Source organism: Bos indicus, chromosome 10 (assembly GCF_029378745.1).
Source record: "Bos indicus isolate NIAB-ARS_2022 breed Sahiwal x Tharparkar chromosome 10, NIAB-ARS_B.indTharparkar_mat_pri_1.0, whole genome shotgun sequence".
NCBI lineage: Eukaryota > Metazoa > Chordata > Mammalia > Artiodactyla > Bovidae > Bos > Bos indicus.
The window spans coordinates 72,417,612-72,431,423 of NC_091769.1; the positions used below are offsets into that span (position 1 = coordinate 72,417,612).

The window sequence follows — 13,812 nt, forward strand, 5'->3', positions numbered from 1 at the left end:
TCACCCAAAATTTGGTTTGGATATTGAGACTGGTGACACCACACACTCCAAAAAGGTATGACAAGGCTTATTACTTACAGAATAACATTTTCTGGGGAGAACAGACCAGATCTGAAAACCTAGTCTGAAAATGGCAGAGAAAGGAGATACTAGCTTTGGGTTTTTACAGCAGTTAGGGATAGGCCATGACAAAAGTTCATAATATACATGGTTTTGAACATTCCACTGATGGCAAAGGAGGAAACTCCTGGGCTTTCTAACCAGCTTGACCAGATGTGGGGCAGGAGGGGAAGAAAACAGGTGAGGCTCAAAATCTTTCAGCAGTCACAGATCAAATTATGAAGTCAGACTCTTTATTACTTCATAACTCAATACAATTAATTTTAAAAAGCACAGGTACAAAGATATTGATTAATTTATACAATTTCATCAAAATTTATTCTTAAGCTATATAAATGATTGACAAGCAAATATTATTAATAATACAAAACATAAAGGTGAATTTTTTGTTTGAAGACAGGAATCAAAGTTTTAAATGTTCTTCAAAAAGGTTTAAGCAAAAATAAATATTAACAGTATCACCATTAATGCAACCACTCAACTTTCATAAATTACTCTAGCCATTCACATTTAACTTTCTTCTAGTAAAGATACCATCTTAAAATAATGAGTAATATTTAAATTTTTGTTGTATTATAAAAAATAACATTTTATTCAATATCAATAGTATAAATTCTTCAAGATCATTATAAAGTATCACTCTCTTTACTGTAGCAGTGAAGCATAGTTTCTCAAAGAATATAGCTTGCAAAACCAAAACCAAAATAAATAATGATAGTAATGCTGCAAATAAAAATAAATGTAGATGACCCAGGCTTAATTTCCTTCAATATTAAATCAATATAATCAAATAATGTTACTATGGTAACCCATTATTTCTTTAATCAACAAAAGAAAGTGGTCTTCATAGTTTAAGTAACAACATAAATTTATGCCCTAGATAATTGCAGAGCAGTAAAATAATTCAATAAATCAGTAACTAGTTCAAAAAAAAGTAAATTGTGTGGTATTTTGTGAGGAAGATGAAAACCCTTTTACAGAAGAAAGTCCTGAGTTTTGATCCTGTTCAAGTGAAAATGGAAAACTAAAATCATCTCTTCTAGCTCCAAATGTATGAGTTGAAGAGTCTGATGGAAAAGAAAAAGTAAAGGCATCTTCTCTTTCTGGTTTCCCAAATAAGTTTCCTGAGGAAGATAAATATTACAAAGTCATGCAATTTATGTTACATAACTCTACAACCTACCAAATTTCAGTACAGAGCATACAATAAATAGGGTAACATTAAATCAGATATTTAATTGTTTTCCTCTTATGTGCAAAGCTTTGTCTTTTGTACTATGGAAGGTTAAACAGCTTCAAACTTAAACCCTACTTTGATGTAATTTTAATTCAAGTATATAAAGAGTGTTGTGTTAGTCACTCAGTTGTGTCTGACTCTTTGTGACCCCATGGACTGCAGCCCGCCAGGTTCCTCTGTCCCTGGGATTCTCCAGGCAAGAATACTGGAGTGGGTTGCCATTTCCTTCTCTAGGAGTCTTCTCAATCCAAGGATTGAACTTGGGTCTCCTGAATTGAATTCTTTCCCATCTGAGCCACCATGAAAGCTAGTGTATAAGGTAGAAAAAGGAATAAAAAATCTCAGATGGAGAGAATAGTACAGAGGAACAGAAACAGATGTGCATAAGAAATATAAGGGAAACAGAAATCAATTCAACTTACCAGAAGCATTGAGAAATAACAGAGAGTTATTAAAATGGAATTAACAAAGATGAGCTTGAAAATGAATGAATATCCAACTACAGAATCTATACTTTATTTGGTAGATAAGATGAAACCATTAAAAGTTTTCAAGCAAAGATATGAAACGATTTGAACTACTTTATAAGAATTTCTCAAGAGATAATAAGAAAGACTGGAATAGGAAAATGTTTAGAAATGGGGCTAAACAGGAAAGAGATGATAAATGCTTGGCATTACCTAAAATCATAGAAAAAGAATGGAGGAAGATCCAGTGATCTGAAACATACTATATAATTCAGGTTTATTCAACTGTTATTTATTGAGTAACTACAATATACTTTCATGACATTGTTTAAGGAAATTGACAGAACAATGAAAAGAGTTTTATAGTTTTATAAGGAACTTTTGAAATCAACTTCATAAAGAATTATTTAGTTAATGATTCCAAGAACTGCCATTAAAGAAAAATATTGTTTTTCATTCAGTATATTAAGACTATAATTGTAAAATAAAATTTCAATATCTTAATTATAACTTTAATTACTATTTAACAATTGAAAATGTATAGCAATCCAAAGACTTATTTGAAATGAGTCTTTTAAAGGATCTATATTTTTTCCACAGAGAACCAATTCAATTAATACATTAAGCAAAACAATTCACTTCGTGTCATTTTGAAATTTCATATATTTTCAAATATCTCAGTTACTTTACCCTAAGTAAAGTTGATCCAACCAGCAATAGGTTGGGTGGGTGGATGGATGAACAGAGGGATGGACAGATGGATAGACTGATCTTGAGTTCTTCCTCTTTCCCTTTCTCACTTCATTTTTCCACTGTCTTTGGTATACATACGTAAGACTTAAACAAAAGAAAATAGCTATAACATAGCTAAAGATCCAGGGAGAACTAAAAATCTTAAATCTCCCTTTAAAAAAATGAGTCTGACATTATTTTAATTTCAGAAGAAAAGAAGTTCATATGAAGTATTCATAAAACTATGATCACTATAAATAAAATAATAGATTACTATTCAAGATTACTGTGTAGTCCAGGTGCTGGGGAGAATTCAAAGGTGAATAAAACAGAGTCCTGCCCTCAAAGAACCTATGATTAGAAAAGATTTTGTATATATTCATAAGTAATTACAGCATAATAATAGTACAGGTACGAAAATGTATTTAAAAAAGAGAATCAGAAAAGTAAAGGGGAGAGCTTTTTCAAAATAGAAAATAACTTTTATTTCTATATAACAACTAAAAATTCAGAAAAATGTCTTAAAATTTATAATTTGTGATAGGATGCACAGCAGTCTCATATCTAGAAATAATCTAATTAAATATGGCTACTTTGCTTTTCTCTGGAGAAGGAAATGGCAACCCACTCCAGTATTCTTGCCGGAGAAATCTCATGGGCAGAGGCACCTGGCGGGCAACAGTCCATGGGTTGCAAAAAAGTTGGACATGACTTGGCAACTAAACAACAAAACTCTGCTTTTACCATGTTTTAAAAATGACTAATGGAAAGTCAATTCCAACTGCTGCCCGTCTTGTCGATCTGGGAAGTTTTCATAAACTAAGTAACTCAGTCTTCAGATAATATCTTCTTTACTTACTGTTAGACAATCAGGGGAGAAGGCAAGGGCACCCACTCCAGTACTCTTGCCTGGAAAATCCCATGGATGGAGGAGCCTGGTAGGCTGCAGTCCATGGGGTCGCTAAGAGTCAAGACACAACTGAGCAACTTCACTTTCACTTTTCACTTTCATGCATTGGAGAAGGAAATGGCAACCCACTCCAGTGTTCTTGCCGGGAGAATCCCAGGGACGGCGGAGCCTGGTGGGCTGCCGTCTATGGGGTCGCACAGAGTTGGACATGACTGAAGTGACTTAGCAGCAGCAGCAGCAGCAGCCAACCAGGGCCCCAAGTTTTATAGTTTAGAGAATATTCTTCATCCAGTTCCTTTTAGGGAGACACTTTTTTTGGAATGGAATGTCAAAGGGGAAAATAAAAGGTTTTATGGAAGAGCCTTGGTCTTGAAAAGATGGTTAGAAAGAGATGGAAGTTGAGGATTTCAGGAAGAAAAAGTAGGTAAGAAAGTGTGGGCAGATTAGGGACGCAGTGAGTTCTTCAGTATAGCCAAAGCATAAATTATTTTAATAGGAGAAAAGGCTTAGGTTAGAAAACTAGGAGCATAATTTTCTACTCTAGGGGATACATTAAAGGTATTTAACCAGGGCAATGAGATGGTCAATACTGTGCATAAGGAAGAGTAACTGGGGTATGATCTATAAGTAACTTAAAAGGATAAAAAGACCAATTACAATGTTACTGAAATAGCCCAAGTGAATGATAATAAGAGTCCTAAATTTAATTATTTCCATATAATGAAAATAGAAAATAAAAGTATTTCAAAGAGAGAACTGACACAACTTGATGACCTTTTGAATGTAGTCACAGGCACAGAAAAAAGTTACAATTATGACTGATGTTCTGAGTCTTAGCAACTAGAAAATGGAGATACCATCAGGTACATCAGAAAGAGAACCAGTTTGATTTCAGATATGCTGAGTTTTAAATGTCAACAGAAGTTTTAGATATAAAGAGATATCGATTATATAATTACAAATAAAGTCCTATCAGATAACTTCACTTGTGAATTTTACCAAATACTTAAAGAAGTATTTATCAATCTTTATCAAGCTCTTCAAAAAAAATCAGAGAAGATGGAACATTTCAAACACATTTTACAAGGCTAGCTTACCTTCATACCGAAGCCAGAGAAGGATACTACCATAAAAAAAAAAAAACTACAAACTAATACCTCTGATGAATACAGATGCAAAAATTCTCACCAAAATACTTGCAAATCAAATTAACCAAATACTTGCAAAACAAAGGATCACTCATCATGCTCAAGTGGGATTTATACCTAGGATGCAAGGATGGTTTGATGTATGCAAATCAATCATTGTGATATATCACATTAATAGAATGAAAGGAAAAATCAAATGACCATCTCAGTAGCTGCACAGATAACATTTGACAAATTCAACCCATTCATGATAAAATTCTTAAAACATTAGGTATAGAACAAATGCACCTTAACATAATAAACATAATAAAGGCCATTATACAATAAATCCACAGCTAACATCATACACAATAATAAAAGACTGAAAGCTTTTCCTCTACAATCAGGAACAAGACAAGGGTGTTTACTCTCAACACTCCCATTCAAGATGTATTAAGAGTCCTTGTCAGAGCATTTAGGCAAGACAAAGAAATAAAGGCCTCGAAATTGGAAATGAAGAGACAAAACTGTCTCAATGGAACAGAACTGAGAGCCCAGAAATAAACCTAAGCATATAAAACTAATATTTGATAAAGAAGCCAGGAATACTCAATGGAGAAAAGATAGCCTCTTCAATAAACAGTGCTGGGAAAATAGGATATTCATATGAAAAAGAATTAAAGTAGACCTCTTATACTACTCACAAATATTAACTCAAAACATAGTAAAGACTTAAAATTTAAAACTGGATACTATCAAACTCCTAGAAGAAAATAAATGAAAAAGATCCCTGACTTGAGTCTTGGCAATAATATTTTGGATATAACACCTAAAAACACAAGCAAAAGAAAAAACTTCTGCACAACAAAAGAAACAATCAACAATGTGAAGAGACAACTTACAAAATTGTAAAATATATTTGTAAACTATATAGCCAATAAAGGGTTAACATCCAAACTATATAAAGAACTCATACAACTCAACAGCAAACAAATAAGTAATTCAATTAAAAATGGACAAACAGTCTGAATGGGTATTTTTCCTAAGAAGATATACAAATGGCCAGCAAGAACATGAAAAGATGTTCAATGTCACTAGTCACTAGGGAAATGCAAGTTAAAAATGCAATGAAATATCATCTCATACCTGTTAGAATGGCCAAGAAATAACAAATGTTGGTGAGGATGTACAGAAAAGGGAACCCTTGTGCACTGTTGTTGGGTTTATATACTGCTAAAGCTACTATGGAAAACAGTACAGAAGTTCCTAAAAAAAAATTTAAAATAGAACTACTATATGATCCAGCAATTCTACTTCTGGGAATATATCCAAAAGAAATAAAGCACTAACTTGGAAAAATTTCTGCACCTCCATGTTCATAGCAGCATTATTTACAACAGCTAGGACATGGAAATAACCTAAGTGTACACTGATGAATGAATGGATAAAGAAGTCATCAGATATCTAAAAATGCATATAGACATATCAGCCATAAAAAAGGAAATATTCAGCCACAAAAAAAGGAAAAAAATCCTGTCATTTATAACAACATGGGTGGACCTTGAGGGCATTATGCTAAGTGAAATAAGTTAGACACTATATAATTTCATTTATAAGTGGAATCTAAAAAATTGGAAAAGAAAGAAAACCAGACTCACAGAAAAAGAGATCAGATTAATGGTTACCAGAGGTGATGATGTAAAAAAGTACAAACTTCCAGTTATAAGATAAATAAGTACTAGGGATAGAATGACGTGATGCCATAGTTAACATTATCATGCTATATATATGAAAATTCTTAAGGGATTAAATCCTAAAAGTTCTCATGGTGAAGAAAAAAATTTTATTTTTATTGTATCTAATTTGATGATGGATGCTAACTAAACTTACTGTGGGATACCATTTCATAATATACGTACATCAAATCATTATGTCACACATCTTAAATTTTTATTTAAGTGGTATATGACAATTTTATCTCAATAAAACTTAGGGGGAGGCTAAAAAAGTAAGGTATGGGAGTTTAAGAGAATTGGAAGAAGTTAGGAGGGAAGATATGAATTTGGTCATCACCTGTATTAAAATATTTGAAAATGCTAAAGTGAATGAGTGTCAAATGAATGAAAAAGTCAAAGGGGAGAATGTAAATAGATTTAATATTTTAGATAGTAGGCATTTAAAGCATGTCTACAATTGGTAAATTCATTCTGGTATTGTGGTATTTAATAACTATTTATGACAATTCCAAAACATACGTCTCACCTCACTGAATTTCAGATTCAAATACAAAATTTCCCATTTACTTTCACTTAATATCTACTATAGACTTTTCAATGATAATACTTCTAAAATTAAACTCCTGTCAATCTCAAGGGCTTCCCTAGTGGCTCAGACAGTAAAGAGTCTGCCTGCAATGCGGGAGACCCGGGTTTGATCCCTCGGTTGGCAAGATCCCCTGGAGAAGGAAACGGCAACCCACTCCAGTATTCTTACCTGAAGAATTCCATGAATGGAGGAGCCTGGGGGGCTATAGTCCATGGGGTCACAAAGAGTTGGACATGACTGAGCACCTAACACTGTATAAGACAGTGGCAATCTCAAATTAACTTTTATAGCCTTCCATATTTCAATAGATGTTAATTCTATTCTTATAATTATTCATATCAAAATCTTGGCATCATCCATCTTCCTCTTAATCTTTACATCCAGTCCATAAGTAAATCCTTAACAACTTTTATCTTCAGAAAACTATATAACTAAAATCTCTATAACTATATAACTAAACTAAAACTAAACTAAAAACTAAATAACTATAAAATTTTAATAACTAAAATCTGTCCTCTTCTCATCATTTCCACTGACTTCAATCTTACCATTATCAGTTTTCACCTGTATTATTTCAATAGCTTCCTAATAAATCTCCCTGATTTCCCCCAAGCTTCCATAAGGTCTGTTTCTCCATAAAGCAGCCAAGCAATTATTTAAGACCTAATTAAACTTAAAAGCTTTTGCACAGTGAAGGAAACTATAAGCAAGGTGAGAGACAGCCTTCAGAATGAGAGAAAATAATAGCAAACAAAGCAACTGACAAAGAATTAATCTCAAAAATATACAAGCAACTCCTACAGCTCAACTCCAGAAAAATAAGCGACCCAATCAAAAAATGGGCCAAAGAACTAAACCAACATTTCTCCAAAGAAGACATACAGATGGCTAACAAACACATGAAAAGATGCTCAACGTCACTCATTATCAGAGAAATGCAAACCAAAGCCACAATGAGGTACCATCTCATGCCGGTCAGAATGGTTGCTGTCAAAATGTCTACAAACAATAAATGCTAGAGAGAGTATGGAGAAAAAGGAACCCTCTTACACTGTTGGTGGGAATGCAAACTAGTACAGCCACTATGGAGAACAGTGTGGAGATTCCTTAAAAAACTGGAAATGGAACTGCCATACGCCCCAGCAATCCCACTGCTGGGCATATACACCGAAAGAGACACGAGTAACCCAATTTCACTGCAGCACTGTTTACAATAGCCGGGACATGGAAGCAACCTAGATGTCCATTGGCAGACGAATGGATAAGAAAACTGTGATACATATACACAATGGAATATCACTCAGCTCTTAAAAAGAATGCATTTGAATCAGTTCTAAAGAGGTGGATGAAACTGGAGCCTATTATACAGAGCGAAGTAAGTCAGAAAGAAAAACACCAATACAGTATATTAACGCATATATATGGAATTTAGAAACATGGTAACGATGACCCTATATGCGAGACAGCAAAAGAGACAAAGATGTAAAGAACAGACTTTTGGACTCTGTGGGAGAAGGAGAGGGTGGGATGATTTGAGAGAATAGTATTAAAACATGTATATTACCATATGTGAAATAGATCGCCAGTCCAGGTTTGATGCATGAGACAGGGTGCTCAGGGCTGGTGTACTGGGATGTCCCTGGGGGATGGGATGGGGAGGGAAGAGGGAGGGAGGGTCAGGATGGGGAACACCTGTACACCCATGGCTGATTCATGTGAATGTATGGCAAAAACCACCACAATATTGTAAAGTAATTAGCCTCCAATTAAAAGAAAAAAAACCTGTCAGATCATTTTAGTCCTTGCTGAACTCTTTAATAGCTTCCCATCTCAAACAGAAACCCCACCCCTCAAAGTCCTTAAATGGTCTAAGGGGCTAGTATGGTGTGTTCTCCCTCCAACCTCTCTGATTCAATTTCCTACCAGTTTTTCCTTATTTTATCCTAATCATATACATTTAGCTGCTGTTCAATGAACATGCTGAGCACAGTCCTATCTCAAGATCTCTGCACCCTGTGCCTAGAACCTGCACCTCCTTCAGGTCTCTGCTCAAATGTTGCCTTTTAGTGATGCCTTCTCTGATTCTCTCATAACATAGCAACTATCTTCCCAATCCAAATACTCCCTATTTCCCTTACTCTGCTCAACTTTTCTTCATAATGCTTATCCCTACAAGTGATTAGAGTTAACATCAAGCCCATGCTGATCTAGGCCCACCTGGAAGAATGAATTTGGAGTCTGACTCCTCATAGCACTGTTTTGTTAGAAAATACAGAATTATGGTAAATGTAGAATGATGTGTCTGCCTAGTCTACTGGATGGGATGATACCTGAATTAGAGGAGCTGTGAGTTTATACAAAGTCTTTGGGCCTCATGACTGCTGCTGCTGCTGCTAAGTCACTTCAGTCACGTTCAACTCTGTGCAACCCCACAGATGGCAGCCTACCAGGCTCCCCCGTCCCTGGGATTCTTCAGGCAAGAACACTGGAGTGGGTTGCCATTTCCTTCTCCAATGCGTGAAAGGGAAAAGTGAAAATGAAGTCGCTCAGTCGTGACTGACTCTTAATGACCCTGTGGACTGAAGCCTACCAGGCTCCTTCGTCCATGGGATTTTCCAGGCAAGAGTACTGGAGTGGGGTGCCATTGCCTTCTCTGGGCCTCATGACTAGAATAGTATTAAAAGACCGGTGGGAAACTGAGCCTGCTGCTTTTGTGTGTCAAGATGACTTACCTGTGCCATTCCTCTTATTCATAGTGGCTTTACATGTCCCTTGTGGATGAGGTAGCAAAAGAAAGTTTATTATCATTTTGGTAGCTAGTAAGTCTCTTAATGAGACAAAGGTGCTGTACATGCTATTATCATCTATCCCATATCTTTCTATAAAGCTAATTAAACCTAAGACTAAAATTTGTGACACATGAGTCTGGCTGCCAATTTAAACCCATATCAACTGTTTTTAGTGCATTACCTGACATATAAAGGTTGTCTATTTTCAGCTTCTCCCACTAGAACATAAATAAACCCTATGAGAACTTTGCATTTTTGTCCATTATTCTATACAACCAGAAGCAGTATCTGATATCAAGTATGCTGCTATGCTGTGCTATGCTTAGTTACTCAGTCATGTCCAACTCCTTGGACTGTATGGACTGCAGCCCTCCAGGCTCCTTTGTCCATGGGAACTCTCCAGGCAAGAATACTGGAGTGGGTTGCCATGCCCTCTTCCAGGGATATCAACTATACTATATATGTAATGTACATATATATTTATATGTTGAATGAATTAATAAAGAGATAAAAGAAGAAAGAAAATGCAATAAAAAGTAAGCTCCGGCAAGATAAGAAGAAATCCATGGACTTCCCCGACAATCCAGTGGTTAAGACTCTGTCTTCCAATGCAGGGAGCTTGGGTTTGATCTCTGCTAGGGGAACTAAGGTCCCACATGCTTCAGGCTATAGCCAAAAATGTTTTTAAAAAGAAGAAATACCGAAACTCCAGAAGGAAGACAAGAATATTCAACTATATCAAATGCTGTGAAGAGACTCAAATGATAATATAAAATACTCATAATGTTTGATAATTGGTAGGTTATTAATACCAATTAATGTGAGAGTTGGACCATAAAGAAAGCTGAGCACCAAAGAATTGATGCTTTTACATGTGGGGTTAGAGAAGATGCTTGAGAGGCCCCTGGACTGCAAGGAGATCAACCCAGTCACTCCTAAAGGAAATCAGTCCTGAATATTCATTGGAAGGACTGATGCTAAAGCTGAAGCTCCAATACTTGGGCCACCTGATGTGAAGAACTGACTCACTGGAAAAGACCCTGATGCTGGGAAAGATTGAAGGCAGGAGAAGAAGGAGGCAACAGAGGATGAGATGGTTGGATGGCATCACCAACTCGATGGACATGAGTTTGAGCAAGCTCTGGGAGGTGGTGATGGACAGGGAAGCCTGGTGTGCTGCAGTCCATGGGGTCACAAAGAGTTGGACATGACTAAGCGACTGAGCTGACTGAACTGAAGTTATTAATAAATATTGGAAAAAGCAAGTTTTGGTAAAGTGAGAGAAGTGAGAGAAGAAGATAAATTGCTAAAAATAATAATTAGTGAGTGGTGCAGAAGTACCATTAGTTTTTAAAGAATATTAACTAAGTGTCTAAGAAAATCAGAGACAAGCTAAACACAAATGGTTAAAGTTTTATATATAGCAAACTTCAAATCACTTACCAATTTCTTGTTGTGATGAGAGAGGATTTAAATTTCCTGAAGAATAATGTTCACCAAACTGAAAAATAATTTCCATTAAATATTACTCATGAAATCAGCAGAACAGTAGGCATAGCATTTATCTTAGACTCTGAAGCCTAGTTCTTCTAATAAGCATAATTAGAGTAGACAAAATGGCAACATTCTATATAGAATATGACTGCAATTAAAAAGAGGTCTATTTTTAAAACTATCATTGACATATTAAAATAAGGCTTATTGATTTGACTCTGGCAATATATAAAATATTAACAGGCAATACATATTGTACCAAGGATAGTTCCTACTTTGGAATGTTAATATAACCTAAAATTCTAATTAACTTTGTTTTATTCTAAAGGCCTTTTACAAATCGGTTGTATTATATAATAAAATAATACAGTTTGATAGCTTCATGTCAGTTCAAATAAACTTTTGGTGCCAAAAGAATCTGTTTTATTTATAAAATGGGCTTTTCAAAAACTATGATCATTAAATATAGTTTTCTGTTCTCTTTTTTCCCCTCTTAACATTACATTATGAGCTATTCTTCTAAAACTTTATTCCTCTTATGTCATTTTAATATTCCTCTATATGGACATAACATATAGTTTCAATCATTCTTCTGTTTAAACATTTAGATTGTTCCTTTTTTCTAATATAAATAACACTTGAATAAATATTATTATGCACAGATTTATATACTTTGACAATTAATAAGGAAAGCAGTTTTTCCCAGAGATTTTTTTTTTTAAGTCACTTGAATTTCTTTGTCAGTGAATTACTTAGTCACCAAATGGACTTTGTCCATATCTCTATTGAGGCAGTAATTTTCTTGCTGGTACATATAAGCTCTTTACATAATAAAGATCTTAATTCTTTGTCATATTATTGCAAATATTTTATATCACATTATTGCTTTGCCTTTAAAACTTTTTGACATATAAAAATTTTGTATGTAACCAAACCAAAACCATTTTTATTTTCTTTTGCCTCTTCTTCTACTGTTTCATGTTTAGAGAATCCTTCTTCTTCCTAAGCTCTGGTAAATATTCACCTATATTTCTTCTGAAATATTTTATAGTTAACATTTTAAATTTAATGCATCTATAGCATCTTGGAGAGGGAAATGGCAACCCACTCCAGTATTCTTGCCTGGAGAATCCCATGGACAGAGGAGCCTTGAGGGCTACAGTCCATGGGGTTGCCAAGAGTCGGACATGACTGAGTGACGAAGCACATAGAATCTACTTGCGCACGTGTACAACAAACACCTAATTTATCCCTCCTAATTTGTGGCCCTATTCATACCACAGTCTAAATTCTTTTGTTTCAAGACACTGTCCATGCCATGGATCAATTAATCAATCCTTGTACCATTATCACACTATTTTGATTGCTCAAAGGTTTATGGGATATTTTAATATGTAGAAACTGAAGTTTCCCCTTACCAGTCTTCTATTTCAGAAAACTGTCTTATCATTAAAATAAGTAGGAGCCATAATAATATTCTCTCTTTCATTCCTCCTGCTGCTGCTGCTGCTGCTAAGTCACTTTAGTTGTGTCCGACTCTGTGCGACCCCATAGATGGAAGCCCACCAGTCTCCCCCGTCCCTGGGATTCTCCAGGCAAGAATACTGGAGTGGGTTGCCATTTCCTTCTCCAATGCATGAAAGTGAAAAGTGAAAGGGAAGTTGCTCAGTCGTGTCCGACTCTTAGCGACCCCATGGACTGCAGCCCACCAGGCTCCTCCATCCATGGGATTTTCCAGGCAAGAGTACTGGAGTGGGGTGCCATTGCTTTTATTCCTAATATAGGTAAATTGTCTAATCTTCTTCTTTATCAATCTAGGAAGTTTATAAATTCTATTAGTTTTTTTCAAAGAACCAACTTTAGCTTTGCTAACATTCTCTATTGTTTGTTTTCTATTTCAGTGACTTCTTATCTTTCTTATTTTTAATTGTACTTACTTTGGGTTTACCTTCTTTTTTTAGCTTTTCAAGGTAGAACTTTAGGTCATTGATGACAGACCTTTCTTGTTTTCTACTAATTATTTAAAGTTATTTTGTTCTGGTTTTGGCAGGAACCCACAGATTTTTATATGCTGAATGTTCATAATTCATTTAAAAATCTTTTCTAATTTATTCTTCGATCCATGGCATAATATTCAGGAATTTCCTAATATCTTATTGATTTCTAATTTAATTTCACTGAGATCAGAGAAAATATTCTACATGATTTATATCCTTTTCAATTTATTAAGAACCATTTAATAGCCCAGAATATGATATATCTATCATGGTGAATGTACCATCACCACTTGAAAAGAATAAATATGTTGCAGTTGTTGGATGTAGAGTTCTACAAATGTCAATTAGGTCAAGGGGGTTGATGGGGTTGTTTGGATTTTATGTAAGATATTTCTTGATTGTGTCATCTAATTCTATCAATTGCTTAGAAAGGGGTGTTAAAACTCTCTAACTAAACTTGTTTTCATCTATTTCTTTAATTCTGTCAGTTTTTGTTTCTACATGCACATGGAGAAGAAAAGACCAACTAATTACCTGAAAAATTTTCCACATTGAGAATATGTGAAGCTTGTTTAGAACTATAAAGCCAAACTAATTTTTAAACTGCCTTTAAC

General features: G+C 34.9%; 1 protein-coding gene across 2 annotated transcripts in view; it reads right to left on the reverse strand.

Annotated features, from left to right (window-relative positions):
- Nucleotides 1-375: 375 nt before the first annotated feature.
- Nucleotides 376-13,812, reverse strand: part of C10H14orf39 (chromosome 10 C14orf39 homolog) — a 49,438-nt gene continuing 36,001 nt past the window's right edge. For both annotated transcript variants that reach the window (XM_070797692.1, XM_070797691.1), the window contains exons 17-18: nucleotides 11,151-11,208; nucleotides 376-1,244 (exon numbers count right to left, since the gene is read on the reverse strand). In XM_070797692.1, the coding sequence (XP_070653793.1) occupies nucleotides 1,045-1,244; nucleotides 11,151-11,208 (258 nt within the window). In that variant the 3' untranslated portion in view covers nucleotides 376-1,044. The remainder of the gene's footprint in view (nucleotides 1,245-11,150; nucleotides 11,209-13,812) is intronic.